At 44.1% G+C, this 20257-nt stretch overlaps 1 protein-coding gene across 1 annotated transcript in view; it reads right to left on the reverse strand.

Moving 5' to 3' along the window:
* Positions 1-20257, reverse strand: part of tmem45b (transmembrane protein 45B) — a 31119-nt gene that overhangs the window by 3809 nt on the left and 7053 nt on the right. The window contains exons 2-3 of the mRNA XM_059957159.1: positions 13055-13248; positions 5652-5864 (exon numbers count right to left, since the gene is read on the reverse strand). Coding sequence (XP_059813142.1) covers positions 5652-5864; positions 13055-13229 — 388 coding nt within the window. The 5' untranslated portion in view covers positions 13230-13248. The remainder of the gene's footprint in view (positions 1-5651; positions 5865-13054; positions 13249-20257) is intronic.

The following is a 20257-nucleotide window of genomic DNA, read 5'->3' on the forward strand; positions in this document are numbered from 1 at the left end:
GTAAATCTGCAGATGGTGGTGAAGTGGGATGCCTCACAGAGGGTGGAACGTAAGCAAAGAACAGGAGAATGTCTAGACTAAGGGCTGATCAGGGATAAAATAGGAAACATGTGCCTGGAGTTATAGGAGGTTGGGGAGGTCCTTAATGAATACTTTGCTTCAGTATTCATGAGTGAGAAGGGCCTTGACAAATGTGAGGACAGGATAGAAAAAGTTGATATGTTAGAACATGTTGATGTTAAGAAAGAGAATGTGCTGGAACTCTTGAAAAACATTAGGATAGTTAAGTCCTTGGGGCAGGACAGTGACCTTAAGTGTTCTTCATCTCATTATATTTTCTTGTGCTGCATTGGATCCGGAGTAACAATTACTTCATTCTCCTTTGAACTTGTGTACAAGAAATGCCACTAAACAATCTTGAGTCTTGCATCTTCACATTGATTGGATGCGGAGCTGGAAGTTTAAGACCATAAGGCACCGGAGCAGAATTAAGCCATTCGGCCCATCGTCTCCTCCACAAAAGTGTGATGTGATACACTTTGGAAGGTCAAATTTGAAAGCTAATAGGATAGAGGGACATCCACTTAGAACGAAGATGAGGAGGAATTTCATTAGCCAGAGGACAGTGAATTTGGGGAATTCATTGCTACAGAGGACTGTGGGAGGCCAAGTAATTGAGTATATTTAAAGGCAGGACAGACAATCCTGGGTCATGCTATGAAGGAATAGCAGAGCAGGCTCAGTGGGCCAAATGGCCTAACGCTATTCCTATACCCTATGGTGTTATGGGTAATAATAGGATCCTTAACAGTGTGGAGGAACAGAGGGATCTTAGGGTCCAGGTCCATAGATTCCATCTAAGCTGCTGCGCAAGTTAATAGGGTGGTTAGGAAGCTGTATGGTGTGTTGGCCTTTGTTAGTCAGGGGATTGAGTTCAAGAGCCATGAGGTAACGTTGCAGCTCTATAAAAGCCTGGTTAAACCACACTTGGAATATTGTGTTCAGTTCTGTTCGCTTCATTATAGGAAGGATGTGGAAGCTTTAGAGAGGGTGCAGAGGAGATTTACCGGGTTGCTGCCTGGATTAGAGAGCATGTCTGATGAGGATAGGTTGAGTGAGCTAGGGATTTTCTCTCTGGAGAGGAGGAGGAGGATGAGAAGTGACTTGATAGAAGTGTACAAGATGATAGAGTGGACAGCCAGAGACTTCTTGCCAGGACAGAGATGGCTGGGAAAGGGACAAGGGGGCTTAGCTTTAAGGTGATTGAAGGAAAGTATAAGGGGGATGTCAGAGGTAAGTGGTGAGTACATGGAAAGTGCTGCTAGGGACAGTCGTGGAGGCCAGTACATTATGGATACTCAAGAGACTTGGATAGGCACATAGATGATAGAAAAATGGAGGGCTACGTGGGAAGGAGGCATTAGATTGATCTTGGAGTTGATTGGCACAACATTGTGAGCCTGTACTGTGCTGTACTATTCAATGTTCTATACTCTCAGATCTTTGACAGGAGTTTCCAACTTGGGGTCCACAGATCCCTAGCTTAATGCTATTGGTCCATGGCATTAAAAAGGTTGGGAACCCCTGTTCTAAAAATAAGGTTATCTGGTTAGGTGTTGAAAGAGAAACCATTTCTTCTGTTTCTAGTGAGGGAGTCCTGAAAAATTGAGCATGTATTTAACATTGGAGCTGGAACACTTGGTGATGATGTGAGGGTAGCTCTTTCACATGTGGGGCTCTTCCCTTTGGAGATTGTGTTAGGGCAATTCACGGTGGCAGCCAAGCATCTTAGAACTGAGGTTTGTGGATTTTCCCAGCCTCAAGATTGAAGGGTATGGAACAAGGTTGTTCAAATACACAGTGACTGTGTGATGTACTAGGCCAGGGGTCGGCAACCCGCAGCTCCGGAGCGGCATGCGTCTCTTTCATCTCTGTGCTCTATTTTGGAAAATAAATGATGAGTATTTAATTAAAATGTATTTTATGTTAGTTTGTTAGTTTTTGAAATGTAATTCTAAATTTGAAGATTATGGTGATCTTGTACAATCTAAATAAAATGTGTTTTTAGTCGCTATTAATATACGTCACCACTGCCAATGCCTGACACCCGCCAGTGCCGATTTCTTTAATTTTTCGATCCAAGGTAGGCTAACTATGGAGAATTCTAAAAAAAGAAAAGTGACTGAAGAAAACAGAATGTTTAATGATATGTGGGCAGATTCGTTTGCTTTCACTGCTGACGAGACTGGTTTACCGGTATGCTTAACATGCAATGAGAAACTAGCAAACAACAAAAAGTAAAAAGTCGCAAGACTTATCCAGAATAAACACGCAGCCTTTCCTCAAAAATATCCGGATGGAGATGATAGAAAAAAAGCCGTTTCAGAACTGATGTGGAAGGTTGATCTGAGCAAAAATCATTTCAAGAAGTGGATGAAGTCTGGAAAATCAACTACATATGCTAGTTTTTTTGCCGCTCAGGAAATAGTCAGGCACGGGAAGCAGTTTACAGATGGTGAATATATAAAAAAATCTTTTATTAAGATTTCAGAACATCTATTCACGGACCTTAAACACAAGAGTGAAATTGTGCAGAAAATCAGGGATATGCCCCTCTCTGCAAAGACTGTCAAAGACAGAACCATAAAAATGGCAGAAGACATCACAAGACAGCAAATTAAAGACATCAATTCAGCTGTGGCCTACTCGATTGCCTGTGACGAGTCTGAAGACAAAGGTGATATTGAACAAATAGCGCTGTTCTGCCGGTATGTAAACTCTGCCGGGCCACAGGAAGAAATGATTGAGTTGATACCTCTAAAAGGCCAAACTCGGGGGGAGGACATCTGTGAGGCTGTATTGAATTGTTTAAGAGCGAAAGGAATAAAGACCACCCACCTGGTGTCAGTAGCTACTGATGGGCACCAGGTATGACAGGAGCGCACAAGGGATTTGTGGCTTTACTGCAGAAGTCGCTGGACAGAAAGCTGCTGACTTTTCACTGCATCTTGCACCAAGAGGCACTGTGCGCTCAAACATTTCCTCCGGAATGCACAGAAGTAATGGATGTTGTCATTCAGATTGTCAATAAAATAATGACAAAAAGTTTAAATCACCGTCAATTCCGTTTGTTACTGGACGAGCTGGAAAGCGCATATTCTGATCTCCTGCTGCACAACAAAGTCCGGTAGCTGTCAAGAGGGGAGGTGCTGAAATGCTTTGTCGCGCGTCTGGAAGAAGTGAAAACTTCCCTGGGCAGCAAAGGGCTCAGCTTTCCTGAGCTGGAACAGCCAGAGTGGCTGGAAAATCTACACTTCATGGTAGACATGACAGCGCACCTGAACACGCTGAACACAGCTCTTCAGGGGAAAGGACGTACAGCCCTGCACATGTTGGAGGATGTTTTGGCATTCGAGCGCAAGTTGACAGTGCTTGCCAGAGATTTACAGAAAGGCACATTGTCTCACTTCCCCAATTTGAGAGAGTTCAAACAAGCTCATGACATGATAAATTCGGAGTATTAAATTCTGCAATCATCGCAATGCAAACATCGTTTGGGAAACGCTTCTGTGAGTTCAGAGAGGAAAAAAACACATTATCCTTCCCGGTCACTCCCCTAAGCATCGATCCATTCCTATTGAATACGACTGCATTGGCAGGTGTGAGTCAACCTGATCTTGAGATGGAACTGGCCGACATAGCCGACAAAGACATACGGGTGTCCAAGTTTAGACGCTTGACAGCAGACCTTGAAGATGTTGCCCGTCAGAAGGCCGTTCTTGCTCAGAATCACAAATGGAGTGATATTGAAAACCTCCCCAACCCGGACAAACTTGTGTTCAAAACATGGAATGCTATCCCCGACATTTATGTAAACATTAAAAAGTATGCGCTTGGAGTCCTGTCGATCTTTGGATCCACATATGTATGTGAGCAGGTGTTCTCCAACATGAACTTTATTAAAAACAAACATCGCTCACGCCTCACAGATGAGGCGTGTAAAGATCCTGTGTAAAGATGAAGGTGACGTCATACAGCCCTGATGTGCAGACGCTGTGCGCTGAGGTCCAGGAGCAGAAATCCCATTAACCAAGTATGATAAATATTTTAATTGCCTATTATTTTACGTATATCCATATTTTTTCATTGTTCAGTGAAATAGTCCTTTTATTTTTCAGGTTGACAGCTGGCTGACGTTATTTTTGGTTTGCTGCTGGCAGTCAATTTAAGTTCGCTGTTTTTCATAAATACAAGAAGGACCCAAATAGACATTGAGTATTTTACTTAAAAGTAACCTTCAACCCAACGTCTTTTTTTCGGAGTTCAAAATGTTTTTGTTGCATGCAGAAATGTAATTTCGATTTCTCTGCAGGAGTTCATCGATTTCATAAATGCAACACATTATAGTTTGTTTATACATAGCATAAAGGCAAAAAAAATGTTGTATGCAGTGTAATTTAATTTGAAATGTCAAACGGGTTTTGTGGCTCCCAGTGTTTTCTTTTCTGCGGGAAACGGGTCCAAATGGCTCTTTCAGTGGTAAAGGTTGCCGACCCCTGTTCTAGGCTCAGGTCTTGAATGTGTGCCTTCAAGTGCCAGTCACATCTGATGTTGACTCAAGACATAAGCAGTTTGAAGTTTGAATGAGATGTCTACTGATGACAATTGTTTTCCATTAACCCACTGGCCCTCTTTCCCCTCACCACCTGAAATGATACGGCTCGGCCCAAAACGTCAACTGTTTATTCATTTCCATTGATGCTACCTGACCTGCTGAGTTCCTCCAGCATTTTGTGTGTGTTGTGTGAAACCTGTTTAAATCTGATACGTACACACCCCAAGGGGCCTAAAGTGAGCAGGTTCTGGAAGCATCTGCTGGTTGATTCACCTGCAGAAATATTAAGTTACTATCAGGAATGGTAAGGCAAAGAGAGAGCATCTTTGTGCACAAACATCACCAACTGCAATTCAGCTGTCCTGACATCGACACATGTTAAACGTTTTGGAGAATCGGAGACGGGGAGAACCAGGTCTGTTATCACTGGGAAAGTGGAATCAACCAAAGGGTAAATTATTGCCCACACGCTGAGATCTGGTAAAAACAAGGACCTCTAAACTGAAAAAGGTGCTCCATCAGGGAAACGGTGGGTGGTGTGTTTGGGTGAGTCCATCTGTCCCATGGCCCAGAGCATTGGCCAATACCGGAGGACATCCTTTTAATGTGAGCGGATTAAGGTTTAGGGGAGATTAACCATGGAGCAGGTTAAAAGGTTAGCACAACATTTGTGTGCTGTTCTCTACATTCTACAACAGTCTGAAGAAAGACAATAGACAATAGGTGCAGAAGTAGACCATTCGGCCCCTCGAGTCTGCACCGCCATTCTGAGATCATGGCTGATCATTCACTATCAATACCCAGTCCCTGCCTTGTCCCCATATCCCTTGATTCCCCTATCCATCAGAAAGGCTTGGTATGTCCCAATAACTCATAGATTTTATTTTGTTCCCTGCATTTGCCATGTGGTGTTAGCATTATTTGCATAAAACATGCTGCTGAATCAATACTGGCTTTGTCACCCAGTTCCTGAAAGTTAGAGTATCACACACAATTGTTTTGAGGAAGTGTCATGCTGAACCGCAAACACACTCACCTTCCATGAACACTGCTAGCGACAGCATCAGGCGGTCAATGCCCAACGGGATCCTGACCGAGGAGTATGTGAGGATATCGACAATCCCAGAGATACCGAAGAACAGGTACATGGTGCTGTGCTGCCAGTTCATTAGCTTGACCCAGGACTGTCGGTCCTGGCTCAGCAGGTGCAGATGGGGCCCATCCGGGACAAACTGCTCGGCCAGAATTCCTGGAGGGAGCACAAGTGAAAAGAGCAAAGATAAACTTTCCAGCAACATGAAGCAACCACAAGCACATCATTTTAGTTGAATGGAAAGGCACTTCTGCTTTCCCCCCCGGTATGAGAGCTGGGAGATGTAAGTCCCTCAGGACTGACCTCAAGGAGTTGTATGTGTTCACCATATTAGCATGGTTTACTATGGTTAGCCAAGACATTAACTAACAGAGCCAAGCTCAGTGAAGACTGCTGTTAAAAATGGAAAATTTTTGTCAATCTTTTCTCAGGGTAGCACAGTAGCATAACGCTATTATAGTACCAGCGACCCAGGTTCAATTCCCGCTGCTGTCTGTAAGGAGTTTATATATTCTTCCCATTGACCATGTCGATTTCCTCCCACATTCCAAAGATGTGTTTAACCTGACGTTTTCCTGTGGACGATCTGTTAGTTTTTGTGTGAGGAAGGGAATTAGTGGGGAGTTTGGGGTTTGATGTTCAGTCTGAAGTTTCAGTGTAGATAATCTGTTAGTTTTTGTGTGGGGGAGAAGATTGGTGGGTGTTTGATGTTCAATCTGATATTTCCCTGTGCATGATCTGTCAGTTTTGTGTGTGAGGAAGGGAATTAGTGGGGGGTTTGGGGTTTGATGTTCAGTCTGAAGTTTCCGTGTGGATGATCTGTTAGCTTTAGTGTGAGGGAGGGGATGCGGGGTTTGGGGTTTGATGGCAAATCTGACGTTTCCGTTTGGACAATCTGTTAGTTTTTGTGTGGGGGTGGGGATTGGGGAGAGGGTTTTGGTGTTTGATGTTTAATCTGACGTTTTCGTGTGGATGATCGGTTAATTTTTGTTTGGGGGAAGGGATAGGGGGGTGGTGTTTGATGTTTAATCTGGCGTGTCTGTGTGCAGGATCTGTTCGTTTTTGTGAGGCAGAGGATTGGGCGTGTCTGTCATTTCTGTCATATTAGAATGATAGATGATCCTTTCTGTGCACCGCCTCCTGCTTAACCCGCGACGCCGATCGGCATGATGACCGAGAATAACCTGGAACTGCAGCCTCTGCTTCGGAGTCCGGCAGCCTTGCTCTGACGGGAACATCGTCTTCAATCCACTGGGGACGGAACGCTGAGGCCCAGGTCGCTGGGTGAAGGCAGAGCATAAAATGTCCGTTCTGTTGTCCAACGGGGCTCAACAGTCAAACTCCTGAAATTCTGTTCACAGTTATCGTGTCTTGTCCTCGCCCCTCGAAACTCCCAAATCCCAAAGCCACAGGGGCAAACTGCCAGGCCTAAGGCCCGCTTCATGTGTAACCTCAGGGTTGAGTGCATGTGCTTGGTGCAGATGAATTCCAACCCCCACCCCAACAACGGAGTTTAGCTGTGACAGTGGGTGGCTCGTCAACAATCCTGTCAGGGCTCTGTCAGTCTTTCCTCAAGGGAGGACCGCTCGGAAAACTCAGGTCTGACGAGGAGATTTTCTCTCTCTCTCTGATCTTTCAGCAGCATGAAAGGCTCCCTGAAGGCTGTGTCCGAAGGGTCCTCAAAGGAGGGTCTTCAAAAAAGGGAGCTCGGGGACTGACGAGGAAGCCAGCGAAAAGGAAGTTGACTGCGAGAGGCCGCCAGACTGTCTCCAAACTGACACATTAATTTTCTGAGATGTCCGTAAAGCACGAGCCAAGAAGATGAGGAAGAGGAGGGAACTACCAAATAAATGGCAAGCAACCCGGTATTGCATGGGTTAGTGGGTTAATTGGTTGCATGGGTGAAATTGGGCATCACTGGCTCGTTACTGTGCTGTAGTTCTCTAAAGCTAATTCTAAATCTTTCATGCTGTAATGTTGCACCTCCCACAACCCTCCTGCAGGAGTGGAGCTGATTGTCAGAACCAACAGAAAATGATTCAACAGACAGAAATAATGCTCTCAGATACTCACACCATTGTCAACATGCTGACTGAAGCACATTGGAAAGTGGGTCTTATACGCAACATCCACAAAGCCATGTCTTCTCTACCAATATACTACCCTCTCACAATAAAAGTCTGACAATTGGAAACACTTTCCCTATGTGAAGGTGCCTCCTCTTATAAATATTGTTGCTGAAATTCACTACCACCTTTAATACAGCAGCATAAGACCTTAAGGTACTGTATATGAGCAGAATTAGGCCATTTGGCCCATCCTGTCTGCTCTGCCATTTCATCATGGCTGATCCAATTTTCCTCTCAGCCCCAATCTCCTACCTTCTCCCTGCATCCCTTCATGCCCTGACCTATCAATCTATCAACCTCTATCTTAAATATACCCACTGACTTGGCCCCCACAGCCACCTGTGACAACGAATTCCACAGAGTTACCACTCTCTGGCTAAAGAAATTCCTCCTCATATCCATTTTAAAAGGATGCCCCTCCACTCTGAGGCTACGTCCTCTAGTCTTCGATTCTCCCACCCTAGGAAACATCCTCTCCACATCCACTCTATCAAGACCTTTCACCATTTGATAGGTTTCAATGAGACTCCCCCTCATTCTTCTGAATTCCAGTGAGAACAGGCCCAGAGCTGTCAATCCTGTAATCTTTGTTGTGAACCTCCTTTGAACCCTCTCCAATGTAAGCATAATCTGTAATTGATTGTGGAAAAGGATGTTCGAAGATTATGACCACAGACCTGGCACAAAGTTTATGGTCTACCCCCCTGTATGCTTCTGAGATCTGGACTGCTTACAGTAGACATCTTAAGGCACTGAAATAAGACCAGCTGGATATGCTGGGAAGACCATTCCATTTGTGTAGACTCTCAGACTGCCAAAACAGACACTCTATTCCAACGTCTGTTGTGAGATGAGATAAGCTGAAACATATGGGCTGAAAGCCTCTTGAATAAAGGTAATATCCCACTGATTCTGGGAAAGTCTGGCTCATGATTCCTGGGACTGAAGAGAGAACGCTCGGGGTGGCACTGAGAATCTTGCCACCATGCATTAGGCACGCACGGAAATTGCGGTCATGCCAATTTACAAACTCTCCACCAACCATCCCCATCAGCCACTCTCAGTGGCTCCCATTTGCAATATCAGACACTGGCAGCAAGTGGCCTAAAAACTGGTCAATGTGCCGGGTTCTGTGTCTACCTCTGCCATGTTAGTGTGGCCAATATGTGAGAGTATATGTTCACTGTGGTAGCAGGTTCACTCTGACCCCAGTTACTTTGTTTATATTACTTAGCATTGTGGACACAACGAAAAATGGGGCTTTCATCTGTGTAAAGAGTGGTTTTTCAGACAGACTGGTGTAAGCTTGGAATGAGAGAATGGTTTGAGGACATACAGGAGTACTGCTCAGTAGATAATACATTTTCCTGCAAAACACACTGACTCTGTCTTTAAGTTACGTTGAGGCCTAAAGGTCACGAGAGATAAGAGCCTAATACCACGAAGATTGGAGAAGTACTAAGGTAGAGAATTTGAAGTCTGTAAACTTTTTGTGCAAACTAGAATCTTGCCTTAGGCTGGGGTTGTGACCAGTGCTAAGAGATAGACTGACATGAGAGAGAAAGGCTATAGAAGAGGCTGTCGGATACCTGGGATACTTGTATGTAGCTGAGTGGTCAATAAGTATTCTGTCCTCCATCTTAGTGAAACAGTTAATGAGCAGTTTATATGTAATTCTAATAAAATAGATTTTATAGCCTTTAAGATGTGTATGGTGTCTCTCCTCTTTATGAATGCCTCTTGCTGCTGAATCAGAAAAGAATGAGGAACAAATTTTGAAATCAGAATCAGAATCAAGTTTATTATCACAGGCGTGTGACGTGAAATTTGTTAACTTAGCAGCAGCAGTTCAATGCAATACATAATCCACCAGGGAGTGAAAAACAATAATAAATAAAATAAAATGTAATAATAAATAAACAAGTAAATCAATTACGTATATTGAATAGATTTTAAAAAATGCGCAAAAACAGAAATACTGTATATTAAAAAAAGTGAGGTAGTGTCCAAAGCTTCAATGTCCATTTAGGAATCGGATGGCAGAGGGGAAGAAGCTGTTCCTGAATCATTGAGTGTGTGTCTTCAGGCTCCTGTACCTCCTACCTGATGGTGGAGGGGAAGAAGCTGTTCCTGAATCGCTGAGTGTGTGTCTTCAGGCTCCTGTACCTCCTCCCTGATGGCGGAGGGGAAGAAGCTGTTCCTGAATCGCTGAGTGTGTGTCTTCAGGCTCCTGTACCTCCTCCCTGATGGCAGAGGGGAAGAAGCTGTTCTTGAATCGTTGAGTGTGTGTCTTCAGGCTCCTGTACCTCCTCCCTGATGGCGGAGGGGAAGAAGCTGTTCCTGAATCGCTGAGTGTGTGCCTTCAGGCTCCTGTACCTCCTCCCTGATGGTAACAGTGAGAAAAGGGCATGCCCTGGGTGCTGGAGGTCTTTAATAATGGACACTGCCTTTCTGAGACACCATTCCCTAAAGATGTTCTGGGTACTTCGTAGGCTAGTACCCAAGATGGAGCTGACTAGATTTACAACCTTCTACAGCTTCTATTGGTCCTGTGCAGTAGCTCCCACCCCATACCACACAGTGATGCAGCCTGTCAGAATGCTCTCCATGGTACATCTATAGAAATTTTTTCATTACAACCTTCAGTGGAATGTGATTGTGTCCAAATGTTACAACAGCAACCCTTTGTAACACTGGTATTTGACATTCCCTTATACAGTGAAGGCCCCAGCTGCTAGTCATCTGATTTTCTGAAAAAGTAGGTCCAAGTGTCTGCATACCATTGGAATATCTTTCGGTCAAGATGGCACCAAGCTACAGTCTCTGTCAAGGTCATGGTTCTGACCTTATTGTCTTTTAATTTTTTTTAATACATAGGGATGGTTTTGTCGTCAGAGAGGGGAGTGAGGGGTCAGATTAGGGTTTAGGGGTAAGGATGTGGGTGAGTTAAAGGACAAGCTGGAGTCTAGTTCTCCACTATGCTCCCTGCGTTCCGTGCTTGAAGGCCAAAGAGGCAAAAGACATGAACTTGGGATGAAGGCCATCCAAGGTTGGATGTCAGGCTGGCAAACCAGTGAGAACAAGGGCAGGTATCCACTCCAGGTCAATGAGTCATCGGCAGATTCTGGGATCAAAGGCATGAGCAACATTGACCCCTCCCCCCCCACCCCCCGGTATGCAAACTGCGAGACCAGAGTTCAAGGTCCTGGCCATTGAAGGATGCGGTGTTTGAGGCCTAGAGTTCGGGGACCTGGTCATTGGAGAATCTGGTGTTTGAGGCCTAGTGTCAACAGAGAGTCTGGCATTTAAGGTCTGGGGCTCGAGATCCTCATTCGACGTCATTGGCAAGTCCCGGGTTAATACCGAAGAACAAAGCCCGAAGGTCAATCAGAAGCCTGGAAGTTGAAACTGAAGGCAGACAGAGTCCCGCGTCTGCGAGTCCACTGGGGAAGTCGAAGCCCAATGCCTGCAAATCCATGTGTCCGCTAGAGGATGGAGACAGCCTGTCCTGGGGTGTGTGTGTGGCTGCTGGCTAACATGGAGGAACAGGGCTTGTTTTGCCGTTGTTCTTTTGTTGCTTGTCGTCTTCTGTTTTGTAGTGTTCTGTGTTATTCTGCTGAATGTGCTATGTCAGTGACGGAATGTGGGGTGACACTTGTGGGCTGCTTTAGGATGTGTTGGTTGTTAATGCAAATGAATCAGGTTTAATATCTCTGGCATATGTCGTGAAGTTTGTTGTTATGCGGCAGCAGTACATTGCAATATATAATCATAAATTACAGTAAGAAGTGTGTATATATATATATATATATATATATATATATATAAAAAAAATTAAACAAATACAGCAGTGAGATCTTGGGATCCATGTTCATAGCTCCTTGACAGTGGCTGCATGGGTCAATAAGGCAGTTAAGAAGGCTTATTGAATGTTTGCTTTTATTAGTCGAGGCATTGAACTCAAAAGTCAGGAGGCTATGTTGCAATTTTGTAAAATTCCAGTTAGGCCACATCTGGAGTGTTGCAAACAGTTCTGGTTGCCTCACTATAGGAAGGATTTTGAGGCTATGGAGAGGGTGCAGAAGAAAAGATAAAGAGGTGGCATGGTAGCATAGTGGTTAGTTAGCACAATGCTTTACAGTACAGGTGACCCTGGTTCCCCTGTAAGGAGTTTGTACGTTCTCCCCATGGCCACATGCGTTTCCTCTTACACTCCAAAGGCGTACCAATTGGTAGGTTAATTGGTCATTGTAAATTGTCCTGTGATTAGGCTCGTATTAAATTGGGGGATTGTTGTTGAAGGGCCTATTCTGCTCTGTGTCTCAATAAATAAAGAAGTATTGAGGTAGTGTTCATGGGTTCAATGTCCATTCAGAAATTGGATGGCAGAGGAGAAGAAGCTGTTCCTGAATCATTGGGTGTGTGCCTACAGGCTTCTGTACCTCCTCCGTAATGGTAGCAATGAGAAGAGGGCATGTCCTGGGCAAAGGGGGCATTTAATGTTTCATGTACATGTGATAAATAAAATTAATCTGAATCTGAACCTGAATGTACCATTTTAAGAGCCTGTCAAAGACAAATCTACAAGCTGCTAAAAATATCTTTGAAGGTGATTTCTCAGTCACCACTTTCTTCTCTAAAAACCAGCACTGGTAAATTTTGTTCTTTGGGTGTTTCCGTGGTGTTCCCACTGGCAGCATCTTTTGAAATGGGAGCTCCAGGGTGCATTTTGAGGCACCTAAGTCAAAGTTTGGGACTCCCAGGGAGCAGTGGAACAATGTGTAAAAAGATTCCATCCTTAAGGAGGGCCCAAGAATTCACAGGCCCATCTTGACTTTTCCCAGGAATAATGTCTCTGCAGATTCAGGTACTTACCAGTGAGGTAAGGCAGATTCTCCCACCATGGGCTGCTGCTCCCTGGAAGGTTTGTATGCAAGTGTTTCCTGATAAAGTTATGCTTCCGATCACAATGAAAGATCACACTTGTATTCAATGGAATTCATTGAGTAATGGGAACAGGCAAGTGTACGTCATTACGGTGGTGATGTCCGCCATGCCGGGGTGCTCATGTCATTGAGTGTGCTTGTCAATTTAGCTTGCTCACTGTGACAAGGGTTGAAAGTTGCTCTATTGCTTAATTAATGCCAACTTCCTCACTTTCGCATTAGACACTCCTTCAGGCAGCAGGTAAATATCACAAGGACTCAGAATACTCACCCACAAAAGAGAAAATGGTCTTCACCACCCCCTCAATGAGTTCCACTCGGCCGAAGCACAGCCTGGAGGACTTGCCATTTTTTGCTAAGAACTTGAGTGGATACTTCACTGACCACCACAGGCCAAAGAGCAGGAAGAAACTGCCGGGAAGAGCATGTCCTTTAAAGTTTGCCATCAGTGACTGCAGTTGAGATCTGCGCGGAAGAAGGATTGCACAGTTAGACCCTTTGTTTCAGCCTGTTCTTGCCCCTCAGGAACTTACTCTATCCCGTCATCACTTGATAGTTTCTCTCCTTATCGCCAAGAATAGAGCAGAGGTTCCCAACCTCTTTTATGCCATTAACCGAGGGACCCATAGACCCCTGGTTGGGAACCCCTGGCTAGAATACTCTGGGCGATCCATTGGTTTCTAATTCCTAACCATCTTATTTCCATGATAGTTGATCAATTTGTCAACTGGCTTCACCCACTTGCTCCAAATAAAATTTGTTATAACAGGTCTGATGCCCACGATAATGAGAACAGAACATACATGAGAGGCAGCTGGACAAATCACATCTGTGGAGAGAGATGTTTTTAGTCCATGACCCTTATGTTGCTCAGCCTGCGGAGGATCTCCAACATTTTCTGTTTTTGTTGCATTATTTGGCTTTTTTCTTTGGTCCAAATATTCCAGCCCCTTTCTGAAATATTTCAAGTCTTATTTCTTTTAGTCCCTTTCCCGTCACCCCTCTCACTTCTTTGTCTCTGCCATCTCAAGACCTGAACTAGAACATTTCATAAACTTTGATGCTATTTTCCTTCCTGCACTCAGTTCCACATAGCCCTTGTTGTATATTCAACATAAGAGATAGGAGCAGGAGTAGGCCAATCGGCCCCTCAAGTCTGCTCCGCCATTCAACAAGATCAAGGCTGATCCAATCTTAACTCTAGTTTTCACCGAATCCCACAAGGCAACAGTGCCAACCAACAGGGCACCATGCTGCCCATTTTATTATTCATCCCGCCCAAACCCATGTGATCACCCGGGGAAAAAAAAACGATTTGCCAATTGAGGAAAAAAAATCCTCTCCGACCCATCCAGGCTATTGAAAACTGGTCCAGGAGATTACATGGCTGATCTAAACCTAGCCTCATGTCCACTTACCTGCTCACTCACCATATCCCCTAATGCCATTTTTATCCAGGAAAATGTCTATCTCCGTTTTGAATTTATTGAGTGTAGTAGCTTCCACAGCTCTCTGGGGCAGTAAATTCCACAGCCACACTACCCTCTGAGTGAAGAAATTTCTCCTCATCTCAGTCTTGGAACTGCATCCCCTTATTTTAAGATTATGCTCCCTAGTCCTAGTTTCACCCATCATTGGGAACATTCTCCCCGCATCCACCCGATCAAGCCCCTTCACAATCTTATGTGTTTCAATAAGATCGCCTCTCATTCTTCGGAACTCCAATGAGAAGAGTCCCAATCTACTCAACCTCTCATCATACATCAACCCACCCATCCCCGGAATTAACCTAGTGAACCTTCTCTGCACTGCCTCGAGAGCCAGTATGTCCTTTCTTAAATATGGACACCAGAACTGCACGCAGTACTCCAGGTGTGGTCTCACCAATACCCGGTACAACTGCAGTAAGACCTCCCTGTTCTTATACTCCATCCCCCTAGCAATAAAAGCCAGCATTCCATTGGCCTTCTTGACCACCTGCTGCACTTGCATACTAACTTTTTGTGTTTCCTGCACCAGGACCCCCAGATCCCTTTGCACAGAAGCACTTTCCAGTTTATCTCCATTTAGATAATAACTTGCTCTATTATTTTTCCTGCCAAAGTACAAGACCTCACACTTGTCAGTATTATATTTCATCTGCCAAATGTCTGCCCAATCACTCAGCCTATCTATGTCCCCCTGCAGGGTTTCAATGTCCTCCGCACTCATTACACTCCCTTCCATCTTTGTGTCATCAGCAAACATTTCAATAATATTTAAGTGATCTTGTATATATATATAGTTTGATTAAGCATTCCTGTTTGTTTAAATAATTAATTATGGATTATATGCAAAAATATGTTAATTGATTTCATCATTACACTATCACATGATACCACATGCCAAGTTTAAAGTTCAAACTACACCCATATTCCCGGACTCCCATGTCTCATTTGAATTAATTTAATCTTTTGAGTTTACAAAACATAACATTTTTTAAAACAAATCTGAGATGGCTACCAACCTGTTAAAGATGTTTGAACTAAAAACAACGCTGTGAGAACATTCAAATTTAAATGAAACAGCCCAGCACGTGCAGAGTCGGCAAGTTAATAAAAAAAAGGCCATAAACAGCAGAATTCACGGGCTCATAAAGAGTGAATACCGAGAAATAATAATCATTTTCAAAACATTCAGAAATGGCTGGCTACATTGGAAAGATTGATGAGTTTGATTACACAACGGGTAATTGGCTCAGGTATACTGAACTATTGGAACAATACTTTGAAGCAAATGAAACAGCCGATGAGAAGCGAGTTCACTGGGTTTAAAGGCTGCTTCAACCAAATCATCAGAAATGAGCTTTGTTGCTATTGTAAAAGTGATGCAGGAACACTTAGAACTAAAGCCATTGTTGACTGCAGAAAGCTTTAGGTTTCATAAGTGGAATCAAAACTAAGGGGAGTCTATTTCAGCATACGTGACTGAATTGTCTGAGCATTGTCAGTTCAGTCGTGGGCTTCATGATGCATTGAAAGATCACTTTGTTTGTGGAATCTTAATAGAAAGCATTCAAAAACAGCTCCTAACTGAATCATAACTTAGATTTGAAGGAGCAGTCAAAATTGCTGTTTCAATGGAAACCAGAGGCAGAGATGCAATTGAGGTGTGGTCAGGAATGAAAGTGAGTGAACAAAATTGCAAAGTCTAAACAGGAGCATACAAATTTTATCACCATTGTGGCAGGGGCTCATGTACACCAGACCAATTCAGATTTACAGGCGAAACTTGCAGAAAATGGCTTTATTTCTATATTAGGCTAATTTTGGAGTAGCATCTGTACCTGCACTCTGTCAGAAAGCGATGGACCAGGTGCTACAAGGCTGCCCGGACACTCAGTGTTACCTGGATGACATCATCGTTACCGGTAAAGATAACAAAGAACCTCTCCAAAATTTCAAGACAGTGTTAAAAGATTAGAAAATTATGGGCTCTGAGCACAATGCAACAAGTGTGAATTCTTTAAACCAAGCATCACTTTCTGTGGTCACATAATTGATGCACAAGGATTACACACGTGTGCTAAGAAATTTCAAGCAGTGGTAGATGCCCCCCAAGGCCAAAGGACATGTCACAGCTGTGGTCCTTTTTAGTATTGGTCAATTACTGTATCAGGTCCCTGTCAGACGTGGCCACTGTGCTCCACCCCTTGAACTCAATACTAGGGATTGGGAAGAAATGGCAATGGACAAAGCAGTGTGATGTGGCATTTCAAAAAGGAAAAGGAAATGGTGACATCAGACACCGTACTAACACAGTATGACCCATATCATCCAGTGAAGCCTCACCTTGTGGTGCAGGTGTAGTCATGTCACATGTTATGAGTGATGGATGTGAACGCCCCATAGCCTTTGCATCATGTTTTTTTTACTGCTGTAGAGAAAAACTGTGCACAGATTGACAGAGCCGTTTTGAGTCTGGTTTGGGGTGTAAAACGTTTGTACCAGTACTTGTGTGGAAGGCAGTTTACCCTCATTATGGATCATCAACCACTACTGTCCATTTTCAATCCACAGAAGGATGTTCCCCTAACAGCAGCAGCACGAATGCAGAGATGGGCTCTGCTTCTTTGAGGACACAATTACAAGACTGAATACAAAAGGTTGACTAATCATGGAAAAGGAAGTACTGGAAAAATTTATAAACGAGGACACTCCACTTGATGTATTCTCCCTCACACAAATTGGAAGTCTCCCTATTATGGCAGAAATGATCCAAAGGGAAACCAGAAAAGGCCCCACACTGTTTCAGGTCCACGTGGACACCCAAAATTGCTGGAAAGTGCAAAAAAAATCCCATTTTCCCTAATTTTACCTGCACTGGGATGAACTTGCCCTTGATGGCAGGGGGGGGGGGGTGCGTTATGTGGGGATTGAGTTATTGTACCATCCAAGCTGAGAGGTAAGGTGTTGGAGGAGCTACATGACAGTCATCTAGCATGGTTAAAATAAAAGCATTGGTTTGTAGCTTTGTCTGGTGGTCTGGGGTAGGTCAACAGATCAAGCAGCTTGCCCTGCACTGTTCGGGATTCCAACACATCCAGTTGATGCCAAGAGTAGTGTCTCTCCATCCCTGGGAATGGCCTGCATTGCCCTGGCAGAGGATTCATGTGGATTTTCTTTGACCATTCATGGGCATAATTTCTTGGTATCAGTGGGTGCAGCTACAAATTGGCCAGAAGCTTCCACAACAGCCTCACTCACTGTTGATGTGTTGAGAAGCCTCTTTGCGAGGAATGGCATTCCAGAACACTTAGTCAGTGACAACGGACCGCAGTTTGTGGAGGAACAGTTTCAGTCATTCTTAAGAATGAATGGAATGTGACATATTACATCTGCAGCAACATATTATTGACATATTACCACCCAGCTACAAGTAACTTGGTGAAAAGGTTTGTCCAGAGTTGAAAGAACACACTACACTAACACTGAACCAGAAGCTCACCAATTTCCTCCTTTCATATCACAATGCAACACACCAGCTATGCTATTCCTGGGCCAACCCTTGTGTTCACGCTTGGATCTCTTCAAACGCAATCTCAGAAGAAGGATACAGGACAAACAGCTCCTCAGACAAGGAGTTTTGATGTTTCGCTCCTGGACAAAGAGGTTCTGTGGGCACGATACAGACACCCGGATGGTATATTGCCATCCTGGGTGCCAGGATCAGGTCCATAGCTTTCTCAAGGGTGAGGGTGAGCAGTCAGAAGTCTTGGTACATATGAGATAGGTAGACAAGGTGAGGAGGTCCTGAAAAGAGATTTTAGGTAGCTAGGTAGAAAGTTGAGAAACAGGATCTCCAGGGTAGTAATCTATGCCTATGCCACATGCCAGTGAATAGAATGACTTGGTAGGCAAATGTATGGTTGAGGAACTGGTACGGGGGCAAGGGTTCAGATTCTCTCCTGGGGAAGGTACAACCTGTACAAAGGGGATAGTTTACACCTGAACCTGAGGGGGTCCAATATCCTTGTGGGCAGGCTGGCTAGAGTTGATTGGGAGGGTCCAAACTAATTTGGCAGGGGGGTGGGAACCAGAGCGAGAGGGCTGAAGATGAGCTAGTTGGTTTACAGACAGAGGCAATATAGACTGAGGTTCCTGGCAAGGGGAGGCTGATCACAGGGCAAAATTGCAGTCAACTGGATGAGATGCAATGTAAAAGGTGGACAAAATTGGAAAAGGGCAAATACAGGACTGAAGGTGTTATATTGGAATGCACACAGTATTCGGATAAGGCAGACGAGCTTGTAGCACAGTTACAGATTGGCAAGTATGATGTTCTGGGTGTCACTGAATCGTGGCTGAAAGATTATCGCAGGGAGCTTAATGTGGAAGGATACACATTGTGTTGAAAGGACAGACAGGAAGACAAAGGGAGTGGTGTGGCTTTGTTGGTAAAAAATGAAAGCAAATCATTAGAAAGAGGTGACATAGGGTTGGAAGATGTTGAATCATTGTGGATAGAGCTAAGGAATTGCAAGGGTAAGAAGACCCTGATGGGAGTTGTATACAGACCCCACTTGGAGTAAGGATGGGGTCTACAAGTTATAATGGGAGATAGAAAGGGTGATGGGGGATAGTCATGGGGGATTTCAATATGCAGGTAGATTGGGAAAATCAGGTTGGTGCTGGATCCCAAGAGAAAGAATTTATAGAATGTCTACAAGATGGCTTCTTAGAACAGCTCATGGTTGAGCCCACTGGGGATCAGCTATTCTGGATTGGGCATTATGCAATGAACCAGAATTGACTAATGTAAAAAGAACCCTTAGGGGCAAATGATCATAATATGATCGAATTCACCCTGAAATTTGAGAAGGGGAAGCTAAAGTCAGATGTATCAGTATTACAGTGGAGTAAAGGGAATTACAGAGGCATGAGAGAGGAGTTGGCCAGAATTGATTGGAAAAGAACACTGGCAGGGATGATGGCAGAGTAGCAATGGCTGGAATTTCTGGAAGCAATTTGGAAGGCACAGGATATATACATCCCAAAGAGGGAGAAGTATTCTAAAGGAAAGATGACACAACCGTGACTAACAAGAAAAGTCAAAGCTAACATAAAGGTCAAAGAGAGAGCATATAGTAGAGAATCAGTTGATGTTGTGTATTTGGACTTTCAGAAGGCCTTTGACAAGGTGCCACACATGAGGCTGCTTAACAAGCTACATGGTATTACAGGAAAGATTCTAGCATGGATAAAGCAATGGCTGATTGGCAGGAGGCAAAGGGTGGGAATAAATGGGAGCCTTTTTCTGGTTGACTGCTGGTGATGAGTGGTGTTCCATAGGGGCCTGTGTTGGGACTGATTCTTTTTACATTATATGTCAATGACTTGGATGATGGAAAGTTTGCAGATGACACAAAGATAGGTGGAGGGGCAGGCAGTAGAAAGGCTACAGAGGGACTTAGACAGATTAGAAGAATGGACAAAGAAGTGGCAGATGGAATGCAGTGCCAGGAAGTGTATGGCCATGCACTTTGGTGGAAGATATGATAGGGTTGACTATTTTCTAAATGGAGAGAAAATTCAAAAATCTAAGGTGCAAAGGAACTTAGGTGTCCTTGTGCAGGATTCCCTGAAGGTTAATTCGCAGGTTGAGTCTGTGGTGAGGGAGGTAAATGCAATGTTAGCATTCTTTTCAAGAGAACTAGAATATAAAAGCAAGGATGTAAAGTTGAGACTTTATAAAGCACTGGTGAGGCCTCACTTGGAGTATTGTGAGCAGTTTTGGACCCCTTATCTTTGAAAAGATGTGTTGAAGCTGGAGAGGGTTGAAAGGAGCTTCAGGAAAATGATTCCAGGATTGAATGGCTTGTCGTATGAAGAGTGTTTGATGGCTCTGGGTCTGTATTCACTAGAGTTCAGAAAGATGAGGGGAGACCTCATTGAAACCTATCGAATGGTGAAGGGCCTTGATAGAGTGGATGTAG

The sequence above is a fragment of the Hypanus sabinus genome, chromosome X2, assembly GCF_030144855.1.
Source record: "Hypanus sabinus isolate sHypSab1 chromosome X2, sHypSab1.hap1, whole genome shotgun sequence".
NCBI lineage: Eukaryota > Metazoa > Chordata > Chondrichthyes > Myliobatiformes > Dasyatidae > Hypanus > Hypanus sabinus.